Source organism: Megascapheus bottae, chromosome 12, assembly GCF_031878675.1.
Source record: "Megascapheus bottae isolate mThoBot1 chromosome 12, mThoBot2.hap1, whole genome shotgun sequence".
NCBI lineage: Eukaryota > Metazoa > Chordata > Mammalia > Rodentia > Geomyidae > Megascapheus > Megascapheus bottae.
Genome location: NC_143520.1, coordinates 57,573,148 through 57,597,389, shown reverse-complemented (window position 1 = coordinate 57,597,389; position 24,242 = coordinate 57,573,148). Strand labels below are relative to the sequence as shown.

The window sequence follows — 24,242 nt, the reverse complement described above, 5'->3', positions numbered from 1 at the left end:
CGTGGCCTCTGCAGGTCCGGGGCGGGGCTTCCGGTGGGGGCGGGGCATGGGGCGGGGTTTCTCAGGGGCGGGTGGGGCGATGGGAGGCGGGACCTCGGGGCGGGCTCGGGTACCCAGGCCTCCCGCCCAGCGCTGTGAGCCTCACACTTAGACGTCTTAGCGGGTAGGACTGCGTGGCGTGGCGGAACCGTGTGGGTGGGCTGGCTGTGAACCCAGGACGTTACCTGTGTTTCCTGGGGTTCCCCTGGAGCCGAGGTAAGGCGTGGCCTTCGGGCTGCAGCCCTGCGGTGCAGGCCTGGACCCCTCCTGGGCCGGCCTTGCCTTCTGGCATGAGCTGGAGGCTTCCTCCTACTTTCAAGTTCCTATTTGTGACTATTCCCCCCCCCAAAAGAAATAGATTTTGTTGTTGTTGTTTCAAAAAAAGGAAAACATTGAACAACTCCAAATAAGTCTGATCCTGATCCTGCCAGACTTCAGTAGTTCACACCTGTAAACCTAGCTTATTTTTTTTTTATAGTTCTAAAACAAAAGGTTTATTTTTAAAAGCGAAAAGACAAGCCAGGGGCCAGTAGCTCACCTGTACTCGGAGCTACAGGAAGCTGAAATCTGGAAGATCAGGCTTCAGGGTAACACAGTGCAGAAAAGTCCTCGAAACTCTCCACTAAAGCAAAAAGCTGAAACTGCAGGCTTGTGGAGGCATGGCTCAAGTAGAATGCCAGTGGTGAGGGAACAAGCCAAGTAATTAGGAGGCACTGAGTCTAAATCTAAATTAAGGCAAAAAGGTTTTTTTAGTCTGATCTTGTAGGCAGCCCTTCCACAGTCTGAAGTTACCGTGTGCTCCAGTTCCAGGACCTTTTGCTTGTCTCACAAACTGTCACATTCATCTGTACTTGAAAGGAGGAGCACTCTTGGACAGGCTCAGTACAAACTGAAAATGCAAACCCCTTACTAGAGGAAAAGGGGAGAAGTGTCACTATCAACACTAAAATAGCAGGTGTGCACACATATCTAAACGTGAGGAGGATCCCAATTGGTGTTCTACATTACCCAAAACAAAAGATAGGAAAATACAAGCTTTTCTGTGGAATTGCATTGATCTTGGCCTAGGTGTTTAAAAATTTGCTATTTATTTGACCCACAGCAACACTTCCAATTTTCTGGTGATTAATTGGAGATAAGAATCTCACCAACTTTTTAGTGCCTGGGCACTAAATCCTCAGATCCTCAGATCTCAGCCTCCTGAGTAGCTAGGATTACAGGCTTGAGCCACTGCTCCCTGCTCACATATAATGTTTTTATTGTTAAAAAAAAAAAAGAATCTTGCAGACTTTATGGCTGGGCAGGGTCAACAAAAAACATTCTTGGGGCTTGAACTCAGGGCCTGGGCACTGTCCTTGCTGTCCTTGAGCACTTTTGCTCAAGGTTAGTGCTTTGCCACTTAAGCCACAGCACTGCTTCTTACTTTTTCTGTGTATGTGGTCCCAAAGAATCAAATCCAGGGCTTCATGCATGCTAAGCAAGCACTCTGCCACACTCCCGGGCCACCCCTTCCCGCTCCTTGGCATAGTCACACATTCTATGAAATCCAACAGTGTGGAGGTTTTATGAAGCTCCTCACATTGTGGGTCCACGAGAGTTCTGAACTCTCTGTACAAGCACCTTATGTGAATGTGAATGTGAATGTGGTGGCAAGGTGTGTAGAAGACATATAGATTGTATGTCTTTATTGTTCTGCTCATGCCTAACTGACCTATGAGACTTCTCTTAGACAAAACACAATTTTAAGCTGGGTGTGGTGGCTCACACCTGTAATCCTAGCTACTCAGGAAGCTGAGATCTGAGGATCAAAGTTCAAAGCCAGCCCAGTCACAAAAAGACCTGAGACTCTTATCTCCAGTTAACCTCTAGAAAACGGGAAATGGGGCTTGACTCAAGGGTAGGGTGGTAGCCTTGAGCTGAAGAACTCAGGGACAGTGCCCAGGTCGTGTTCAAGCCCTATGACCCCCCCCCCACACACACACACAAAAACACCAATAACAACAACACCACAATTTCAAATAAAAAGTTATGGGGTGATGGTATAGTAGTATTGTTTTTTGGTTTTTTTGCCTAGTGTACATGGCCCTGGGTTCAATCCCCTACATCACACAAACACACACAAATACACATTTGGGAGTGTGTAGATATACACATACATGGTTAAGAATTTCAGTATACTGACAGCACTAACTGCATACCCCAAACTCCAGGCTTTTCCTAGTGCCTTAATCTGGTATATCATAGATAAGATAAGATAGATAGATAGATAGATAGATACATAGATAGATAGATAGATACATACATACATACATACATACATACATACATACATACATAGATACATAGATACATAGAATATAACAGTGGTTGGAAATACAGCTCTGTGGTAGAATGCTTGCCTTGTATGCATGAGGCCCTGGATTTGATCCCCAGGACAACAACAACAACAACAAAAAAGAATAGTATTAGGTCACTGGGCATTACTCAGTTGAAATACTAAATGCTAGAAGCTATGATTGCCTTTCTGAATGCTCTTTGCTCTGTTTATGTAACTGAACTCTGAGGATAGGTAATTCAAAATGCCTTTTGCCCTCTATGGTTGCATAACTGTTTAATTGTTCATTTATAGAAGAGTGGCTGTTCTTGCTGATAGCACTATAAACTCTTCTTGTATTAGCCAACACCAGCTTCATCTGTGTTACCTCCCATCTGAAGAGGAAGAAGGAAACATGGCTTGTAATGAGTTTTCTTTTCATGTGCCAAGTCTGGAGGAGCTTGCTGGAGGTAAAAATTATAGTAACTTTGGATATTTAAGATCTATTTTAAGGTAAAAAAAATTATTTAAACATATTTTACTCCTTATCTATGTCTTTATCTTGGTTGTTGAAATGGTACTTTCCATACAGAATTTTCCATTTCTATATATCTGTTCTGTACTATTTTGTTTTATACCAGTCCTAGGGCTCGAACTCAGGGCCTGGGTGCTATCTCTGAGCTCTTTTGCTCAAGGCTAGCACTGTACCACTTTGAGCCACAGCTCCACTTCTCAGTTTTCTGAGTGGTTAGAGACAGAAGTCTTATGGATTTTCCTGCCTGGTCTGATTTTGAACCTCGATCCTCAGTTATCAACCTCTTGAGTAACCAGAATTACAGGCATAAGCCACTGACACCCAGCTTCTGACAACTTGAGCTTCTTTTTTGCTCAAGGTTAGTTAGCATTCTACCCCTTGAGCCACAGCTACACTTCCTAGTATTCTGACAGGTTTTTTGCTTGTTTGTTTGTTATTGTTGTTGTGGTTGAAGATAGTCTCATGGGCTTTCCTGCCCAAGCTGGCTTTGAACTGCAATCTTCAGATCTCAATCTCCTGAGTAACTAGGGTTACAGGGGAGAGCCACTGGCTCCAGCCTGCACTGATTTTTTTTGGTTTTGTTTTGTTTTTATTGAGAAAATTCAAAATTCTGTTTCTCTTTAAAAAAAAGAAAAATTCATCATTTATACATGCTTGATGACACTAGCTTTACACAAGGAAAGGGACTGGTATTCCAAGATTTAAATATATGTGATGTCCAAAGAGGTGCACAATTGTGCTTTAACTTTTTACCAGTTACAATAATATTTAACTATAAGCCTGTTAACCATGTTCCCAAATATGCTTATCCCCAACCTTCTAACTTGGCTGCCTGGAAATAAACTTCCTTAGATTTCAGTGTATGTGTATTTTACCTTGTTTGGAGAAGAATTTCAAGCAGCTTCCTAATGAAATTAGGAGAAAAGATAAATGAGAAAAAGGAAGAAATAGAGTCATAAAGCTGCTACTTTTCAAAGTACATTGACCTGATAGTTGGTCTCTTCTCCTGGCAGGATGAAAGCCAAGAAGTGCACTCTCTTTTGTTTTGTCCACTGTGGAGCTTGAACTTTGGGCCACCTCACTGTTCTGAGTTCGGTAGCTCAAGAGTAGCACTCTACCACTTGAGTTACAGCATCACTTCTGGTTTTCTGGTGGTTTGTTGGAGACTTTTGTGCCTGGTCTGGCTTTGAACCTGGATCCTCAGATCTCAGCCTCCTGAGTAGCTAGGACCACAGGTGTGAGCCACTGCACCCAGCTATATATATTCATTTTATTTTATTTTTGCCAGTTCTGGGATTTGAACTCAGGGCCTGGGGACTGTCCTTGGACACCTTTGCTCAAGGCTAGTGCTCTGCCACTTGAGCCACAGCACTACTTCTAGATTTTTCTAAGTATGTTGTACTGAGGAATTGAACCCAGGGCTTTGTGCATGCTAGGTGAGCACTCTACCACTAAGCTACACTCCCAGCCCCTGTGTACTTGTTTTTTTGTTGCTTTCCTCTTAGAAGTTTCCTGGGTGTGTTTTGTTTTGTTTTGTGCTGGTACTGGTGCTAGAACTCTGCCTTTTGAGTAGCTAGAATTACAGTCCTGAGCCATTGATACCTAGTTTTTTCTTTGTTGTTGTTGTTTTTGTTGTTCTAATTGAATGGTAGCTAGTAAAGTGTTAACCATATTTTGGACCTATATTTCTCTTTAGATCAGTCTTTCTGTCATCTCCTATATGACAGTATAGCCAAGAATCTTTTCTTTTCTCTATCAGTCTTCTCTGGTGTTTTTATGTTTCTAGACTCCTTTTATATGTATAGAATGTGCTCCCCATAAAATAGAAATGTAACATAGAACAGAACTTAGATACATCAGGCCAGATAGTATGATGCTAAATGAAAGGACCTCCAAGATATAGAAACAAAAGCCATATAATGACTGATTGTTGTCCTTAATGTGCTATGTTATCTCTCATCTCTTTTGCTGTCCCTTGGTTATCTCATATTGTTAGAGTATTTCACCTTGTTATCTGATATATTGTGTATATGCTTGATGGGTTATTTGAAATTGGATAGGGAAGAGGGGAAAACAACATGAGCGGCGGAGGGCAGGGGGGGAGGAAAATGGGGACCATGACATGAGAAAGGGTATCAATGTATGTGAAGTAATGTAATGCACCTTCTATCTGGTGAATATAATGTAACCCTTCTATTAATTACAATTAAAAATATATGAAAAAAATAGAAATGTAACCTAAGTTATCTTATAATAAGAACTGGTCCCATTGTAACTGATAAAAAAGATAATGTTTTGAGTCATATTTATACACTGAATGTTTATATACTCATAATTCTAGTCAAAGTAGAGGAATTTTCCAGTTTGGCTTGGTTTTTATGTAAGGAATGCGTCTGATATGGACTATCTATATGGCAAAATTTAGGCTGACTTTGTGTTTCAGAGTATGACATTACTATTGAAACTTTTTTTTTTTGGGGGGGGGTCATGGGGCTTGAACTCTAGGCCTGGACACTGTCCCTGAGCTCTTCAGCTCAAGGCTATCCGAGCCACAACCTCACTTCCCGTTTTCTAGTGATTAATTGGAGATAAGACTCTCAAGGTCTTTTTGTGCCTGGGCTGGATTTGAACTGAGATCCTCAGATATCAGCCTCCTGAGTAGCTAGGATTACAGGCATGAGCCACCATGCTCGGCTACTATTGGAACTTTTATCAAGCTTTTGGGTCTTTGCAAATTCATTGCTCTTAGATTTGTAACTTGAGAGACAACTATGCTTGTCTACATTTTAACTATGGTATAGTTAAATTTAAATGCAACTATGGCATAGTTACCATCAGCAAGTAAACTCATTGTAAGTAGCAGCTTATTTATTGTTCATCTATATTTACACCCATGTAACTACCACCCAGATCAAAATACAGCATCCTAGAAGGCTTCTTCATGAACCTTTCCAGTCAATCTCTCTATTCTAAGAGGTAACTACTATACTAATCTTCTTCACCTAAATCAGTTATATGTGTTTGAATGAAAAGTTATATAGTCTTTACTCTTAGGTGTCCTTAGTTTAGCCTTTTGTAGTAACCTTTGCTGAAGCTGTGACATGTAATTCATTACTTTTTTTTAAAGAGCTTAAATACGTACATATCAATAGAAATCCATTTTCTCAAAGGAAGAATGTCTATTATCTTTACTGCTTTGGAATCACAGTGCTATTTATGGGCATTTGTATACATTTTGTTTTTTTATGATATTAAAGTCTAATATTTATTAGTAAAATCACTTATCAGCTTGGGGGTTTGGACAGCTCAGTGGTAGAACTTGTTCTTAGCATGCCTTAGGACATGGATTTCATCCCTAGAATAACACTGAAAAAAAAATAATAGTAACTTTAAAAAGTTGGGTGCTGGGCCGGGAGTTTGGCCTAGTGGTAGAGTGCTTGCCTAGCATGCACGAAGACCCGGGTTCGATTCCTTGGTACCACATACATAGAAAAAAAGCTGGAAGTGGTGCTGTGGCTCAACTGGTAGAGCTCTAGCCTTGAGAAATGTCCAAGGACAGTGCTCAGGCCCTGAGTTCAAGCCCCACAACTGGCCAAAAAAAAAAAAAAAGTTGGGTGCTGCTATTTACCATAGCGAAGATATGGAACCAACTTACTTGCCCCTCAGTTGATGAGTAGATCAACAAGATGTGGTATCTATACACAATGGAATTCTATACCACTATCAGAAAGAATGACATCACACCATTTGTAAGGAAATGCAAAGACTTGGAAAAAAAATCACATTAAGTGACGTAAGCCACACCCAAAGGAACATAGGCTCAATGGTTTCCCTCATCTGTAATAATTAGTACACATCTAAAACACTCCTAGCAGAGGATTACAATAGCTCAAACCCTGGAAACATAAGGCCTTATAGGATGAGGCCTCCAGGACATGAAACCAAGAGCTTAATTATAAGTGACTGTTATTCTTTATGTATTATGTTTTTCTCTCTTCATTTGTGTTGCCCTTTGGCTAATCTCATATTGTTACAGCATCCCACTTTGTTACTTGTTTATTTGAAATAGGAGGGGAAAAATGAGGGGAGGGGTGGGGGAGGAGAATGGGGACAAAAACATAAGAAGGAATATCAATGCATGAGAAGTAATGCACCCTCTATCTGGCGAATATAACTGTAACCCCTCTATGCACTGAAATTAATATATATATATATATATATATATCTAAAAAGTTGGGTGCTGGTGGTTCATGCCTATAATCCTAGCTAATCAGGAGATTGAGATCTGAGAACTGAGGTTGAAAAACAACCCAGATAGAAAAGTCCATGAGATTCATCTCCAGTCAGCCAACAAAAAGCCAATCTGCTCACGCCTGTAATCTTAGCTACTCAGGAGGCTGAGATCTGAGTATCACAGTTCAAAGCCAGCCTGGGCACTAAAGACTCTGATCTCCAATTAACTGCTAGAAAACTGGAAGTGGGGCTGTGGCTCAAGGGGTAGGGCAATAGCCTTGAGCTGAAGAGCTCAGGGACAGTGCCCAGTTTAAGCCCCCCATGACCCACAAAAAAAGTCAGCTCAAGTAGTAGCATGTCACCCTTGAGCAGAAAAGCTGAGAGAGCCCAGGCCATAACTTCAAGACCTAGTACCAGTACCAAAGTAAGTAAATAAATATTAAAAATAAAAGAGAAACCGGGCCGGGAGTTTGGCCTAGTGGTAGAGTGCTTGCCTAGCATGCATGAAGACACGGGTTTGATTCCTTGGTACTACATACATAGAAAAAAATAAAAGCTGGAAGTGGTGCCCTGGCTCAAGTGTAGAGCTCTAGCCTCAAGAAAAAGTCCAAGGACAGTGCTTAGGCCCTGAGTTCAAGCCCCACCACTGGCAAAAAAAAGCCCATATATACATATACATACATATATATACATATATATATGAGAAACCAAGTGCAGATGGCTCATATCTATAATCCTAGCTACTCAGAAGTCGGAGATCTGAGGATCATGGTTCCAGGCCAGCCCAGCCATGAAAGTATATGAGACTCTTATCTTCATTTAACCACCAGAAAACCAAGAAGTGGAGCTGTGCCTCAATGTGGTAGAGTGCTAGCCTTAGGCAAACAAGCTAGAGAACAGCACCTTGGTCCTGAGTTCAAGCTGTACAACTGACAGTGCCAGGAGTGGGGGGGGGGGGGGCGGAGAAAAAAGAAAAGAAGACCACTTCTCTTTCTTTTAAAAATAAGTATAGGTTGCCAGTAAGAAACACAGAAAACTTAAGGGAAGATTTAAAATGCCCATTTTTGACTTCATGTTAATGTGTTTATTAGTTTTGCAGAATGGGCTGAAAGATAACTTTGCTGATGTCCAGGTGTCTGTAGTTGATTGTCCTGATTTGACTAAGGAACCATTTATGTTTCCTGTAAAAGGTAAGCAAGTTTTTTCAATGTGCTTTTAGTTTTCACTTTGTCTAAGCTCATATCGTTTTTTAAATTACTAAAATAGAAGAAAACTGGGCATCATGACTTATGCCCCTAATCCTAGCTACTTAGGAGGCTGAGATCTAAGGATCTTGGTTCAAAGCCATCCCAGTCACTAAAGTCCATGAAACTCTTACCTCCAATTACCCACCAGATACTTAGTGGTAGCAGTATGGCTCAAGGAGTAGGGCGGTAGTCTTGAGCTGAAGAGCTCAAGGACAGCACCCAGGTCCAGAGTTCAAGTCACATGACTGACAAAAAATAAATAAATAAAATTAAATAGAGGATATTATTAAAACTTACAGGCTAACTTTTGCCTTTCTATGTTCATTTCTTTTTAATGTTAGTCAATTTTCACTTTACACCCACGTTTTATGTGCTTTACTGGTTATATAGTAGATGTTCAATAAGCTAGAAACTTTTTTTGTAGTACTAGTATTTGAACTTTAGCCAGCTGAGGAATATCCCCATTCCCCCAGTCCTCAGTAGCTAAAATCGTATGTGTGCGTGTGTGTGCGTGTGCACGCAATGCATTTCATGAACTACTGTGAAATCCTGGCTAAGAATGTTCACATCGTGTCCTGATATCACAATTGTTTTTAATTGTCCAAATGAATAGTACACTAACTTTAATTTTTGTTTTTATTGATTAATACCAGAAAGGATCTTAAAAAACTTATATTTAATTCACTTATTAAATACTTCCAACAAATTTGCCAAGTGATACACTGGCAAAATGGGTGTACTATTTGAAGTGAGAAGGGAAGGAAATTAATATTGGTTCTTTATCATAATGTGTCATTGTGATAGATGCCCATTTTGATGACTTAACGTTAAACTTAATACTGCAAGGTATTAGTTGCAAACATAGAAAAGTAAATTAAAGCTGAGAAAAGATAAACTAAGTATGAGTCCCAAAGGCAGGACTTAGAAGTCCTTCTACTAAAGCTATTGCTCTTTTATTACGTAATTGATAGCTTTTATTAACAAGGTATCTGGGCCAGATGCTGATGGTCCACACCTGGAACCCCAGCTAATCAGGAGGCTGAGATCTGAGGATGGTGGTTCAAAACCAGCCCACGAAGGAAAGTCCAAAAGACTCCTACTCCAGTTTACCACCAGATAACTGGAAGTGGAGCTGTTGTCCAAAGTGGAAGAGTGCTATCCTTGAGCAAAAGAGCTAAGGGACAGCACCAGAGTTCAAGCCTCAAGTCCCAGTACTAGCATACCTGCATACCTAAACAGACACAATCAAAAAGTCTGATTGTAAGTAGTAAATTCTAAAACATTCTTTTAGCATTTTGGAACCATTTAGACTTAAACTCTTCTTGTTTAGTATAACCCTCTTAGTTTTTCTATTTATCCGTTTGAATTGTTACATTGAGATAGCAACTTTGAAATTTCTATGCCTTCAGGATCTCTCTTTCTTAGTATATAATACTGATATATTTTCAGCTCCTTAAAGGAATGTCTACCAATAATTTCTTGTCTTTCTTCTCTGTAGTCACTATTATTAGCTGTCTTACCTGACTGCTTAGTTCCCTAATGGTTTTTCTACACTTGGTCTGAGCCAAAGACTCAAAAGCAATTCCTAGTGACTTCTCAGACATCCCTGTCATTTCTGAGAACCTTGTCTATGAATAATTTACACGGAAAACATTTCCTAAGTCCCCATTTACAAGAAAGACCTTATAAGTGTTTGTGTGGGGACTGGGAACATGGCCTACTGCTAGCCTGATCATCCAGTATGCATGAAGCCCTAGGTTCAATTCTCTGTTACCCACATACACAGAAAAAGCTAGAAGTGGTTCTGTGACTCAAGTGGCAGAGTGTGCTAGCCTTGAGTAAAAGGTGGCCAAGGACAGTGCCCAGTTCAAGTACTGGAAATTAAAAAAAAAAAAAAAAAAGCCTGGCATGGTGGCTCACGGCTGTAATCCTAGCTACTCAGGAGGCTGAGATCTGAGGTTCAAGGTTCAAAGCTAGCCAGGGGCACAAAAGAACCTGAGACCCTTATCTCCAATTAGCTTCTAGAAAAATGGGAAGTGGGGCTTGGCTCAAGGGTAGGGCTGCAGCCTTGAGCTGTAGAGTTCAGGGATAATGCCCAGACCCAGGGGTAGGGAAGTAGTCTTGAGCTGAAGAGCTCAGGGACAGTGCCCAGCCAAGTTCAAGCCCCATGACCCACTAAAACAAAACAAAACAAAAAAACTACTAGAAATAAACTCACAAAAATATTTCCCAATATAGATGTAAAACCTATATATTCTGCCAGGGCACCTGTGGCTCAAGCTAGTAATCCTAGCTACTCAGCATGCTGAGATCTGATGATAGTGACTCAAAGCTATGAAGAAAGGTCTATTAATCTTCAATTAATCACCAAAATGCCAGAATTAGAATTGTAGCTCAAGTGATAGAGTGTATGCTTCAGCAAAAAAAAAAAAAAAGAAGAAAAGAAAGAAAGAAAGAAAGAAAAAGTTTAAGAGCTCGGGCCTGGGAGTTTGGCCTAAGTGGTAGAGTGCTTTCCTAACATTCATGAAGATCCAGGGTTTGAGTCCTCGGTACCACATACATAGAAAAGCCAGAAGTGGTGCTGGGGCTCCAGTGGTAGAGCTCTAGCCTTGAAAAAGCCCAAGGACAGTGCTCAGGCCCTGAGTTCAAGCCCCAGGACTGGCCAATAAAAAAAGAAGAAGAAAGAAAAAGAAGCTAAAGAGCTGTCCCTAGGTCTTAAGTTCACTCCCCAGGACTGGTGTACACATACGAAAAATCTGTTTATACCAGAGTGAGTTGTGTTTTTTTTTTCTTTTTTTAATTATGTGTTTTATTATCTTTAGTGATACAAAAGAGTTACCATTCAACCACAGTAAGTTGTTTTTATGTTTAAAAAAAAAAACAAAAAAGATCTAGCCAAAAGAAGAAAGGAGGGCAAAAGGGAAGAAAGGAATGACCCTCCCACTGCAAAACAAATAGATTTTAGAATCTTATGACATTATAGACTTAGTTCTAGAAATTTTATCCAGTCTGAACAAAGGTGAAATTAAAACTGAACCTGTCAGTAGCTTTTAGTTACTTGTATTCTGCCAACTGTATCAAGCAGTACTTAGAGATGAAAATATTGTAGGCACAGCTAAAATACGACATATGTTCTAGTTATATCTTCCAATCCCTGCTGTTTGTAAAAGTAGGAGGATAGAGAAGTGGTGTGCTATTCATAAATTAAATTATTGTCTTCTGGCATTTTATACTAAAGTTGTATGCTTACCTAATTTTAAGATGGCATGTGTTTTTTATAGGCATCTGTGGGAAAACCAGAATTGCAGAAGTAGGAGGTGTGCCATACTTACTGCCTCTTGTAAATAAGAAAAAAGTAAGTGTAAGATTTACTCTTCCCTTTCTCACTGAAGATGGCAGAAACTGGGTTGATTCCTCTGTATTATAAGAAGATTGATCAATGTAGTTAGGCAAAGTGTTATAGTACTTGGTTATAAAGAGGAAGTTATGAAATTTGTATGTTCTGATCTAAATATTTTATCTTCATTATAGGTTTATGATCTGAATAAGATTGCAAAAGATATCAAGCTACCTGGAGCTTTTATTCTTGGAGCAGGGGCAGGCCCATTTCAAACTCTTGGGTTCAATTCTGAGGTCAGCATACACATAATTATTCTATTGATTTCATGTTTGGTTTGTCTTTTCTTTTTTACTGCCCTATCCATCAGCCTAGTTTTTTGGGGGGTGAATTTTAAGTAGTTGAAATCAGATCTTTCTACATATGTACAACTGTTTCATACAGATTTGAAGTACATAGCATATGCTCCAGTAGGTACAACAATAGTGGACCAGTAATCTTTAGTTTCAAATTTTCCTTAAGGAATAGATTCAACTTTATATGAGCTAAACCTGGGTCTTCTGGGAAGACCTTGAAGTGTCAAATTTCTTTGGGGACTGGGAGCATAGCCTAGTGGTAGAATGCTCTCCTAGCATGCATGAAGCCCTAGGTTTGATTCCTTGGAACCACATATACAGAAAAAGCCTGAGTGGTGCTGTGGCTCAAGTGGTAGAGGACTAGCCTTGAGAAAGCTCAAGGACAGAGCCTAAGCCTTGAGTTCAAGCCCCAGGACTGGTAAACAAAAAAACAAAAAGGGATCTTTCCTCAAAGAAATGAAGAGAAAGGGAAAGGGGAAGGAAAGAAGGGAAGGGATGGTGGAGTAAGAACAGGGTAGCCAGGCCGGGCACTGGCTCCTGCCCACAATCCTAGCTATGCTGGAAGCTGAGATCTGAGGATCTTGTGAGACTGGGAGACAGAGACTTTCATCTATAATTAACCACTGGAAAACTGGAGGTGGCACTGTGCCTCAAGGGGTAGGGCAGTAGCCTTGAGCTGAAGAGCTCAAGGACAGCTCCCAGGCCCAGAGTTCAAGCTCCAAGATCAACCCCCCAAAGAAACATGTAACAACAACAACAACAAAAAAAAAAAAACAGGTAGCCTGGCACTGGTGTGGCTCACACCTGTAATCCTAGCTTCTCAAGGGCTGAGCTAAGGACTCCTGTCTCCAATTAACCAACAGAAAACAGGAAGTAGCGCTGTGGCTCAATATGGTAGAGCTGGATCCTTGAGCTGAAGAGCTCAGGGATAGCACCCAGGTCCAGAGTTTAAGCCTCATGACCAACAAAAAAGAAAAAAGAGTCCTAGAGTGTGGCCTAGTGGTAGAGGTCTTGCCTAGCATGCACAAAGCCCTGGGTTCAATTCCTTGGTACCACATAAACAGAAAAAGCCAAAGTGGTGTTGTGGCTTAAGTGGTAGAGAACTAGCCTTGAGAAAGCTCAAGGACAATGCCCAGGCCCTGAGTTCAAGCCCCAGGATTGGATATCTATCTATCTATCTATTTATCTATCTATAGGTAGATAGATAGGTGTATGTGTGTGTATGATATTTCTAAGTTTATATGTACTAACTGCCCTTTTTTTTCCTTTTTAGTTTATGCCAATTGTACAAACAGAAAGTGAACACAACCCTCCTATGAACAGAAGTTACTTTGCTCGGATTAACCCTGCAGATGGAGGGTGCCTACTAGAGAAGTACAGTGAGAAATATCATGATTTTGGATGTGCTTTACTGGCTAATCTTTTTGCCAGTGAGGGCCAACCTGGCAAGGTGATTCTTGTACACAAAAATATAGAATTCTGTCCAGGTGCCGTGGCTCATGCCTGTAATCCTAACTACTCAGGAGGGTGATATCTGAGGATCACAATTCAAAGCCAACATGGACAATAAAGTCTGTTAGAATATTATCTCCAATTAACCACCAGAAAATTGGAAGTAGCACTGTAGCTCAAGGGGTAGGGCAATAGCCTGAGGTGAAGACCTTATGGACAACACCAGACCCAGAGTTCAAGTCCCACAGCTGACCAAAAAAAAAAAAGATATATATATATTTAATATATATATTATATATGTATATATATATTTCTAGCTGGGCATCAGTGACATACTTGTAATCCTAGCTACTCAGGAGGCTGGGAGCTGAGAATCCATTTCAAAGCCAAATCTGCCAAGAAAGTCCATGGACTCCTATCTCCAATTAACCAGAAAAAACTGGAAGTGGAGCTGTAGCTCAAGTGGTAGAGTGTCTGTGTTGAGCAAAAAAGCTCAGGGATAGCACCTAGACCCTGAGTTCAAGCCCTGTGACTGACAAAATAAAAATAAAAATTAAGGAGAAGTCGGCACAGTGGCTCATGCCTGTAATCCTAGCTACTCAGGAGGCAGAGATCTGAGGATCAAGGTTCAAAGCCAGCTCAGGCACAAAAGGACCTGAGACTCTTACCTCCAATTAATCTCTAGAAAAGGGAAGTGGGGTTTGCCTCGAGGGTAGGGTGGTGACCTTGAGCTGAAGAGCTCAGGGACATTGCCCAGGCCAAGTTCAAGCCCCATGACGCGCACACACACACACACACACACACACACACACACACACAAAAAAAAAAAAAAACCAAGAAAGAAAAGGAGAATCAGTAATCAGTGCTTTACTTCATATTTATTTTCTGTGAATATACTTCATATTTATTTTCTGTGAATATATCAGTGGTAGCATGATGTGAGGGCTCATTTTCTGTAAACGAGACAGCTGAAATCATGAAAAATAAAAATACCTACTAAAACAGTCCAGCGTTTTACAGCACATGAAAAAGTGTCTGAATTCCTCCCTCACCCTCATTTACCAGAGATTAACCTTTATTCCAGGAAATCCTCAGCTATCTATCACCATGACATATATAGTCATTCTTTAGAGTTCAGTGTAGGACTTTGTTCAAGATAGCATGAGCAGGATGCAGTGGCTCATCCCTGTAATCCTAGCTACTCAGGAGGCTGAGATGTGAGGATCAAGGTTCAAAGCCAGCCTGGGCACTAAGGAAAGAGAGACTCTTATCTCTAATTAACCACTAGAAAACGGAAAGTGGGGCTTTGGCTATAGGTAGCCTTGAGCTAAAGAGCTCAGGGACAGTGCCCAGGCCCAGAGTTCAAGCCCCATGACTCCCCCCCCCCAAAAAAAAAAGCATGAATAAGTCAGATAATGGTGTCTCTTGCTATAATTCTAGCTACTCAAGAGGCTGAGCTAAGGTTCATGGTTTAAGCTAACTTGGGTATACAAATGCTAGACTCTGGTTAATGGCAAAAAAAAAAAAACAGAAACAGAGGTGTAATTCAAGGCATCTTCAAGAAACATCAACCATGAACAAAAAAGCCACATGAGCTCTGTGTTAGTTTGCACAAATTTTAAAAAAGAGCCAAACTCCAGTGGCTCATGCATATAATCCTAGCTACTCAGGAGGCTGAGATCGGAGGATCACGGTTTGAAAACAGCCATGCAGGAAAATCCATGAAACTCTTATCTCCAAGTCCCCACATAAACATTGGAAATAGAGCTGTGGCTCCAATGTTAAAGCACTGTACCTGAACAAAAATCTTACTAATGGGCTCTGAGTTCAAGCCTCAGGATTGACATACATACAAAAAAAGGAGAAAGGGTAAATGGAGGGAGAGTAAGAAAAAGGGGGGAGGAAAAAGGGAGGAAAGGAAAAGACAGTATTCAAAGTTGCATATATATATATATATATATGTAATGTTTATATACGTGTATGATTGCTTAAGAAGTGTTTCAGGGGACTGTGATATCTCAAGTCAGATTTGGATGTACTAAACAAATGAGAATATTTTCTTGGTGGCACTTGGATATTGATTAAGTAGTTAACCACATACAATTTTATAGCTTATTTAATGTGTTTGTTTCCTGTAGGTCATTGAAGTAAAAGCCAAAAGAAGAACTGGACAACTTAATTTTGTGACTTGTATGAGACAGGCTCTCGAAAACCACTATGAAAACAAACCTATAGGAATGGGAGGCACTTTCCTAGTTCAAAAGGGAAAAGTAAAGGCCCACATCATGGTAAGAGCTCAGTGTAAGTTTTATGTTTTGGTATGTGTATGAACACATATTCCTCATCTTAGAATTCAAAATATATATATCTCTAAAGATACTTTTTTGTTGTGATTACTTGAAAATTTGAATATAAAAAATTCTGTAGCCAGGAGCAGTGGCTCACACCTGTAATCATAGCAACTCAGGAAGCTGAGATCTGAGGATTGCAGCTCAAAGCCAGCTCCGGCATTAAAGTTCATGAGACTCTAATCTCCAGTTAACCACCAGAAAACCGGAAGTGGTACTGTGGCTCAAGAGGTGGGCGGTAGGCTTGAGCAACAGTGCCCAGGCCCAGAATTCAAGTTCCCCGACCAACCTACCAAAAAAAAAAAAAATTCAATACATCATATTCTGAGATGTCTAGTAATAGTATTGCAATTTTCTTTTAGATTTTTATTTATTTATTTATTTTTGGCAGTTCTGGGGCTTGAACTCAGGGCCTGGGCACTGTCCTGGAGCTTTCTCAAGGGTAACGCATTACCACTTAGGCTACAGCACCATTTTCAGCATTTTCTGTGCATATAGTACCAAGGAACTGAACCTAGGGCTTATGCATGCAAGGCAAGCACTCTGCCACTCAGCCACATTCCCCGTCCTATCTAGTGCTTTTTTTTTTTTTTTTTGGCCAGTCCTGGGCCTTGAACTCAGGGCCTGGACACTGTCCTTGGGCTTTCTCAAGGTTAGAGCTCTACCACTTGAGCCACAGGACCATTTCTGGCTTTTTTCTATGTATGTGGTACGGAGGAATCGAACCTAGGTCTTTGTGCATGCTAGGCAAGCACTCTACCACTAGGCCAAACTCCCAGCATATCTAGTGCTTCTTGATTAGACACCCCTTCCATCTTTTTCCCTCACCTGCTCTACTCCTTCCCAGGCTCATATAGTTCCTCTTCTTCCTCCTCCCCCTTTTTTTTTTGCCAGTCCTGGGCTTCAACTCAGGTCTTAGACACTGTCACTGAGCTTCTTTTGTGCAAGGCTAGTACTCTACCACTTCAGCCACAGTGCCACTTCCTGCTTTTTTCTATTTATGTGGTACTGTGTTATCAAACAGCCTTGAGCTGAAGAGTTCAGGGACAGTGAGCTGAAGAGTTCAGGGACAGTGCCCAGGCTGAGAAATCAAGCCCCACAACTGGCAACACACACACACACACACACACACACACACACACACACACTTCTGGAGATTTGATATATTATGTTTAAATCAGGTTAAACTTGTTTGACCAGACAGTAACCATGGGGCTTAGTGGTAGAGTGCTTCATTAGCATTCATAAAGTACCGAAGAATAAAACCTGTGTCTTCATGCATGCTAGGCAAGCATTCTACCACTAGGCTGAACTCCCGGCCCCTCTGTTTTCAACTTCTAAGGTTATCTTCTTAATATTCTACAAGTGAAATCATGTGATATTTATCTTTCTGTGTGACTGACTTATTTCACTTAACATAATTCATTTCTTTTTTTGTTTTTTTTCTTTCCCAGTCCTGGCTTGAACTCAGGAGCCTGAGCACTGTCCTTGGGCTTTCTCAAGACTAGAGCTCTACCACTTGAGCCTCAGCACCACTTCTGACTTTTTTCTATGTATGTGGTACTGAGGAATAGGACCCAGGGCTTCATGCATGCTAGGCGAGCACTGTAACCACTAGGCTACACTCCCATCCCTCTCATTTTTAATTAACCACCAAAAAGTTTTGAGTGGCTCAAGTGGTAGAATGTTACCCTTAGTAAAAAAGCTTAGGGACAGCACAAAGGCACTGTGTTCAATCTATAGGACTGGCAGAAAGAAAGAGAGGAGAGAAGAGAGAGAGGGAAGGAGGACCTGGTCTCTACCACTTGAGTTCTATTTCTGACTTTTTGGTAGTTAGAGATGAGTCTTACAGACTTTCCTGCCTGGACTGGCTTTGAACTGGGATCCTGGGCACTCAGCCTCCTGAGTAGCTAGGATTTCAGGCATGAACCACTGGCACCAGATTTCATTCTCTTTTTTATTTTTGTCAAGATTTCTTTTTATTGATAAATGCTGATTATTCAAGGGATGGTTCTTTGTGACATTTTCATATATGCATACAAAATACTCCATCAGTCTCTCCTAGGTTTAATACAAAGCATTACATACCTCCAAAACTTTTTGAACATTATTTAAAAAAAGAAAAAGCAGGAATGTCTGTAAGACTATCATCTCCAACGTGTGGCTCAATGTGGTAGAGCACGAGCCTTGAGTAAAAAAGCCCAGACAGCAACTAGGCCCCAAGGTCAAGGCCCATGACCACCACCACCAACAACAAAAGTCTCACGGACTTGGAACTGTGATCCTCAGATCTCAGCCTACTGAGTAGCTTGGATTACAGACATGAGCTTCTGGCTCCTAACGATTCACTGTCTTTTTGAAAACTTGGGTATATTAATACCACCACCAAAAATAGTAAAATATATAAGAGGGCTTAAAAGTATAACTGAATCAAATTATGCCATTATAAAAAACTTTAATTTTTAATGTTACTCTATATTGTTTACTTGTTTAATAATTTGTTGCTACAGCCTGCAGACTTTGCCTCCTGCCCACTGAACTCTGATGAACAGGTGAATAAATGGCTGCATTTTTATGAAATGAAGGCTCCTTTGGTTTGTCTTCCAGTTTTTGTCTCCAGAGACCCAGTAAGTTTTTGCTGTCTTTTAAATTACAGTGTACTATAGTGATGGCTTGATGTTAGAAAAAAAAAATATATATATATATATATAATTTTTTTTTGTCTGTCGTGGGGCTTGGATGCTGGGCCTGGATCTGAGCGTTGTCCCTGAGCTCTTTAGTACAAGGCTACCACCCACCCTACCCCTTGAGCCATAGCACCACTTCCTGTTTTCTAGTGGTTAATTGGAGATAAGAGTCTCACAGACTTTAGTATCCGGGCTAGCTTGAACCACAATCCTCAGATTTCAGCCTCCTGAGTAGCTAGGATTACAGGTGTGAGCCACCGTTCTGGTGATGTTAGAATACTCTTAGAATTGTTTCTGTTATTTAAGGAGTTAAGTTGAGTATTACAATTTTCTTGAGATACGAGGCTTCCTGCTCTGAGCCAGGAAGAGCAGATTTTTCCTTTGAGAAGGTGAAGTAACAAGCATTTTCAGTAAGACCTAAAGCCATGCCATGAAATAGTAGAAACACAACTAGAGCCTATACTTATCTCTTATTTGGTATTTATATTCTAATTCTATGCACTGGATAAAAATTAATGTAGACCAGCCAGGTGCTGGTGGCTCACATCTGTAATCCTAGATACTTAGGAGGAAGATCTGAGAATCATGGTTCAAGTCCATCCCAGGCAGGAAATTTAGTGAGACTCTTACCTCCAATTAACCACCAAAAGGCCAGAAGTACAGCTATGGCCCAAATGTTAAGAGTGCCAGCCTTGAGCAAAGAATCTAAGGGTTAACATCCAAGCCTTGAGTTCAAGCCCCAGTAGTTGTTTGATACACAACACTCACACACACACACACACCCCAAAAACAAACTTTTGTAATATAAATGAAAAACATCTGCCCTTAAAGCTTTTTAAACAACAACAAAAAAGTTATTTTTGGTACTGCTTTTGTACTCAGGGCTTCTGCACTTGCTACACAAATGCTTTACCACTTAAGCTATGTCCCTAGCCCTTATTGCTGTTATGTTTTTAATAGGGTCTTACTGGTCTTGCCCAAGCTGTCTTGATATTCGGTCATGGCTTCTTACATAGCTAGGATGACAGGCTTGTCCCAGCAAATCTAGCTTTTTACTAATTAAGATTGGGTGTTCATGGTCTTGGATGTAGCTCATTGGCAAAGTTCTTGCCTAGCAGGTGCAACACTCCAAATTCAATCCCCAGTACCAAGGGGGTAAAAAAAAATGGGGTGTTGGTTCTTTTCACTAGGCTGCCTTCAAACCCTGATACTCCTAATCTCTGCCTCTTGAACAGCTGGGATTACAGACATGAGATACTATACCCACATCCTCTTAAATTCTAATGAAAGTAATCAGAGTTGCATGCTAACAAGTTACTTCTGTTGTCCTAGGGGTTTGATTTGCGACTGGAACACACTCATTTCTTTAGTCAGCATGGAGAAGGTGGACATTACCATTATGACACTACTCCAGACACTGTGGAGTATCTGGGCTACTTCTCACCTGCCCAATTTCTCTACAGAATTGACCAGCCAAAAGAGACCCATTCATTTGGGAGAGATTAAATCAGCTGATGCTTTCTTAGAAAAGAAACTATTCAGATTAATCAGTTTGTTAATTGATATCAATATAAAGTCCAATAAAAATTACGTTTCTATTATAATCCTATGTTAATAGTATTTCAAAGGAAGAGGTATATTGACATAGATTACTTCATAGTCTGTCTGAAAGTTTACTGGGAAAAAAACATTTGAGGTTTATTTTCTTTGTTATTACTCATTTTATTGAGTCAACATCTGTTTTTGTTCTTCAGTATCAGCAAAGTCTAGTTTATGTTTATCTCAACTATGAACAAGAATCATGATAAAAGGATCATATAGTCACTAATGATGATAATTCCTACTAATTAATAGCACATGTCTGAATAACATTTACAATGACAATAGGCAGATTATTTTCAGCTTTTAGAGAAAAATCAGTGTTTATAATATTGATACGTGTTGAATTTTTGTACTGAATTTTAAAACTCTACTCTAGAAATCAGAACATAGTTTTTTTATGGAACAAAGTAGGCAGTAGGAGGCTGTCATCTTTAAGTGAAGTTATGCCATACTCAGAATCTGCCTTTCACAAACATTAGCAACAAGTTGGTTAACAACAAGTTCTTTATTGTGATTGCCTGTCAGAAGCAGTTTGTACCTTATTGGTTGTTTGCAAGAAGTGGGGGAGATAAGAACCAGGATCAAAATACATAGATGTTATAATGTCATATGCTGTATTTGTTGCTGAACATGATTCACTGTATACATGAAATAGAAAATCAATTTTCTTGGGGGGGGGAATCAGTCATGGGATTTGAACTCTGGTCCTGGGCACTGTCCCTGAGCTCTTCAGCTCAAGGCTACTGCCGTACCCCTTGAGCTACAGTGCCACTGCTTGTTTTCTGGTGGTTAATTGGAGATAAGGGTCTCACAGACTTTAGTGCTCAGACTAACTTTGAACTGCTATCCTCAGATCTCAGCCTCCTGAGCAGTTACAGGCGTGACTGACCTCGCTGGCAAAAAACACAAACTTTTTTTTTTTACTAATTACAGTGGTTGGAATTTTCCTTGGTGTTCTGTGTGTACGTGTGTTCCTGTGTGCATCTATGTACACTGATTCCAGGCTTGAACTCAGGGGGTGAGAGTCTGTACATTCATTCCACCTTTTTGCTCACTGCTGTCACTCTTGTCACTTGAGCCACAACTCCATTCTAGCTTTCTTTTTTTTTTTTTTGCCAGTCCTGGGCTTGAGCTCAGGGCCTGAGCACTGTCCTTGGACTTTCTCAAGGCTAGAGCTCTACCACTTGAGCCTCACCACCACTTCTGGCTTTTTTCTATGTATGTGGTACTGAGGAATCGAACCCGGGTCTTCGTGCATGCTAGGCAAGCACTCTACCACTAGGCCAAACTCCCAGCCCCTAGCTTTCATTTTTTTAATTATTATTTTTCATTCTGGCTTTTTGCTGGTTAATTAGAGAGAGTCCTGACTTTTCTTCCTGGGTTAACTTTGAGCCAAAGTAATTAAAATTACAGGTGGGAGCTATTGGTGCCTGAACTTGGTTTTCTTATATAATAATCACTAGCCATAAATGAATTTTCCTTTGTGTTGTGTGTGTGTGTGTGTGTTGGGAGAGGGGTGTTATTGGGCTTGAACTCTGAGCCTGGGTGCTGTCTCTGAGCTTTTCAGCTCAAGATTACCGCCCTAACCCTTGAGTCACAGCCCCACTTCCCTTTTCTAGTGGTTAATTGGAGATAAGAGTCTCTCTTGGACTTTTTAGGCTTTGGGCTGCTTTGAATTGTGATTCTCAGAACTCAGCTTCCCGAGTAGCTAGGATTACAAGTGTGAGTCACTGTGCCCAGCTCAATTTTCCATTCTTGTCAATGACAATGTGTTGATTGAAGAACGATATATAAGCATATACATTAAGCATATATTTTCAAATAATGTATTTGTACTATTTTGATTTGTATGCTATTTCTAATATGTATTGTAGGTATAAAATTCTCAAGAGTTAAAGTAAGTACTAATTTAAAGCAGAAATAAATAAAAATTTACTATTTTGGTACTTTTTTTTCTATTTTACCTTCTGACAAAAAATAATACTAGTATTACTTTAACAAGTACATGCTCAAAACTTTATCTGCATTTTGAAGTATAAACTAATGACAGCAAGTTGTTTGCTCACTATTATAGGCATAATGCCTTTAACAGTGTCTGGCCAGAAAAGCCACTCAATAAAAAAGAGTGGATGGTTATATCACACATTGAGCAAAAAGCTTGGTGTCTGTCACGCAGGAAACCAAAAAATGTGTGCCTATTATTTGTTTTGATTAATTGATTGATTTGTGGCCAGTCCTGGGGCTTGAACTAAGGGCCTGAGCACTGTCCGTGGGTTTTCCTCAAGGCTAGAGCTCTACCAGTTGAGCCACAGCACCAATTCTGGCTTTTGCTATGTATGTGGTACCAAGGAATCGAACCTGGGTTTTCGTGCATGCTAAATAAGCACTCTACCATTAGGGCCAAACTCCCAGCCAATGTGTGCCTATTATGTATATGCTATATAGATATAGATATAATACACATTTGGCACTAAGGACAATGAGGAAAAATCAGCAGGGGATGATGTGTTTTGTTGTGACCACCTCACACTGAGACCTTGTATTCTTTAATTTGGTTGGGATAGCAAAGACAATGAGGTGAGAGATGGTGGCTCAGCCTGTAATCCTAGCTACTCAGGAGGATGGAGGTTCAAAGCTAGCCCAGGTATGAAAGTCTGTGAGACTCATCTCCAATTAACCACCAGAAAACTAGAAGAGGTGCTGTGGCTCAAATGATAGAGTGCTAGCCTTGAGCTGAAGAGCTCAGGGACAGTGCCCAGGCCCAGAGTTCAAGACCCATGACCAACAAAAAAAATTAAACAACAACAAAAAAGACTGGCGAAGACCTTGGAGGTCTGGCTCAGTTGATGGAGCCAGCTATGAACAAGAAAGCTGAGTGGAGTAGGAGGCAAAGTTCATGCAGCAGGCACAATTAAATAAGTGATGAAGACACACAAATCAACAGAGTATTCCTCATTCGAGGCAAGTGGTCTATCCTGGAGCCACATCTACAGCACAACCTTTTTCATTTTTTTTGGGGGGGGGGGGTTGGTCATGGGGCTTGAAATCAGGGCCTGGGCTCTGTCTCTGAGTTCCTTATGCTCAAGGTTAACACTCTATTATTTTGAGCCACAGTATCACTTCAGTATTCTGGTGGGTAACTGTAAGAGTCTGATGGACTTTCCTGTCTGAGCTACCTCTGAACCAAGATCCTCAGATCTCAGCCTCCTGATTAACTAGGATTACAGGCCTTAGCCACCAGCACCCAGGTCATGATCTTTTTTTGGGGGGGAGGGGGGTGTCCTGGGGCTTGAACTCTGGGCCTGGGAGTTGTCCCTGAGCTCTTTAGCTCCAGCCTACCACCCTACCCCTGAAGCCTCAGCACCACTTCTCATTTTCTAGGTCTTAATTGGAGATAACAGACTGCAGGCATGAGCCACCACCCTCAGCTTTATTATCTTTTTAAATGCAGTTGTTAGGTTACTGACAAATTAATAAAACAATGTTTTTCTTTATTTGTTTTTTGCCAGGCTTGAACTCAGGGCCTGGGCACTGTCCTTAAGGTTCTTTTCTCAAGGCTAGCACTCCATTACTTGAGCCACAGTGCCATTTCTGGCTTTTTCCGTGTATGAGGTACTGAGGAATCGAAACCCAGTCTTTGTGCATGCTAGGCAAGCACTCTACCACTAGACCAAACTCCCGGCCCCCAAGTAATACATATTTTTTTTTCTTTTTTTGCCAGTCCTGTGCTTGAGCTCAGGGCCTGAGCACTGTCCTTGGACTTTCTCAAGGCTAGAGCTCTACCACTTGAGCCTCAGCACCACTTCCGGCTTTTTTCTATGCACGTGGTACTGAGGAATCGAACCCCGGTCTTCATGCATGCTAGGCAAGCACTCTACCACTAGGCCAAACTCTCAGCCCCTAAGTAATACACATTTTAAGGAGCCAGGCCTACACCATAATCCTAGCTACTAAGGAAGATGAGATTTAGTATCATAGTTCAAAGTCATTCAAAGAATGACTTAAGGCTGGGATTGTGGTTAATTGTAGAGTGCTTGCCCAGCATGCATGAAACCCTGGGTTCAATTCCTCAGTACCACATTTGGAAAAGCT

The 24,242-nt window shown here is 40.8% G+C and overlaps 1 protein-coding gene across 1 annotated transcript; it reads left to right on the top strand.

Annotated features, from left to right (window-relative positions):
• The first annotated feature begins 143 nt into the window (after positions 1 to 143).
• On the top strand, positions 144 to 22,088 carry Bkgd (beta-keto-L-gulonate decarboxylase). Its single transcript, XM_090343039.1, has 9 exons — positions 144 to 163; positions 2,669 to 2,823; positions 8,213 to 8,311; positions 11,650 to 11,723; positions 11,900 to 12,001; positions 13,335 to 13,511; positions 15,652 to 15,801; positions 18,372 to 18,488; positions 19,881 to 22,088. The coding sequence occupies exons 2-9, from the start codon at positions 2,769 to 2,771 to the stop codon at positions 20,052 to 20,054; spliced, it is 948 nt and encodes a 315-aa protein (XP_090199165.1). The 5' UTR covers positions 144 to 163; positions 2,669 to 2,768; the 3' UTR covers positions 20,055 to 22,088.
• Positions 22,089 to 24,242: the final 2,154 nt, after the last annotated feature.

Excerpts from the sequence above, each read along its gene's own strand:
- Bkgd (XM_090343039.1), top strand. The coding sequence starts at position 2,769 with ATGGCTTGTAATGAGTTTTCTTTTCATGTGCCAAGTCTGGAGGAGCTT. Across the intron at positions 8,312-11,649 it reads ATTTATGTTTCCTGTAAAAG|GCATCTGTGGGAAAACCAGA; the intron begins GTAAGCAAGTTT and ends TGTTTTTTATAG. Across the intron at positions 18,489-19,880 it reads TTTTTGTCTCCAGAGACCCA|GGGTTTGATTTGCGACTGGA; the intron begins GTAAGTTTTTGC and ends CTGTTGTCCTAG.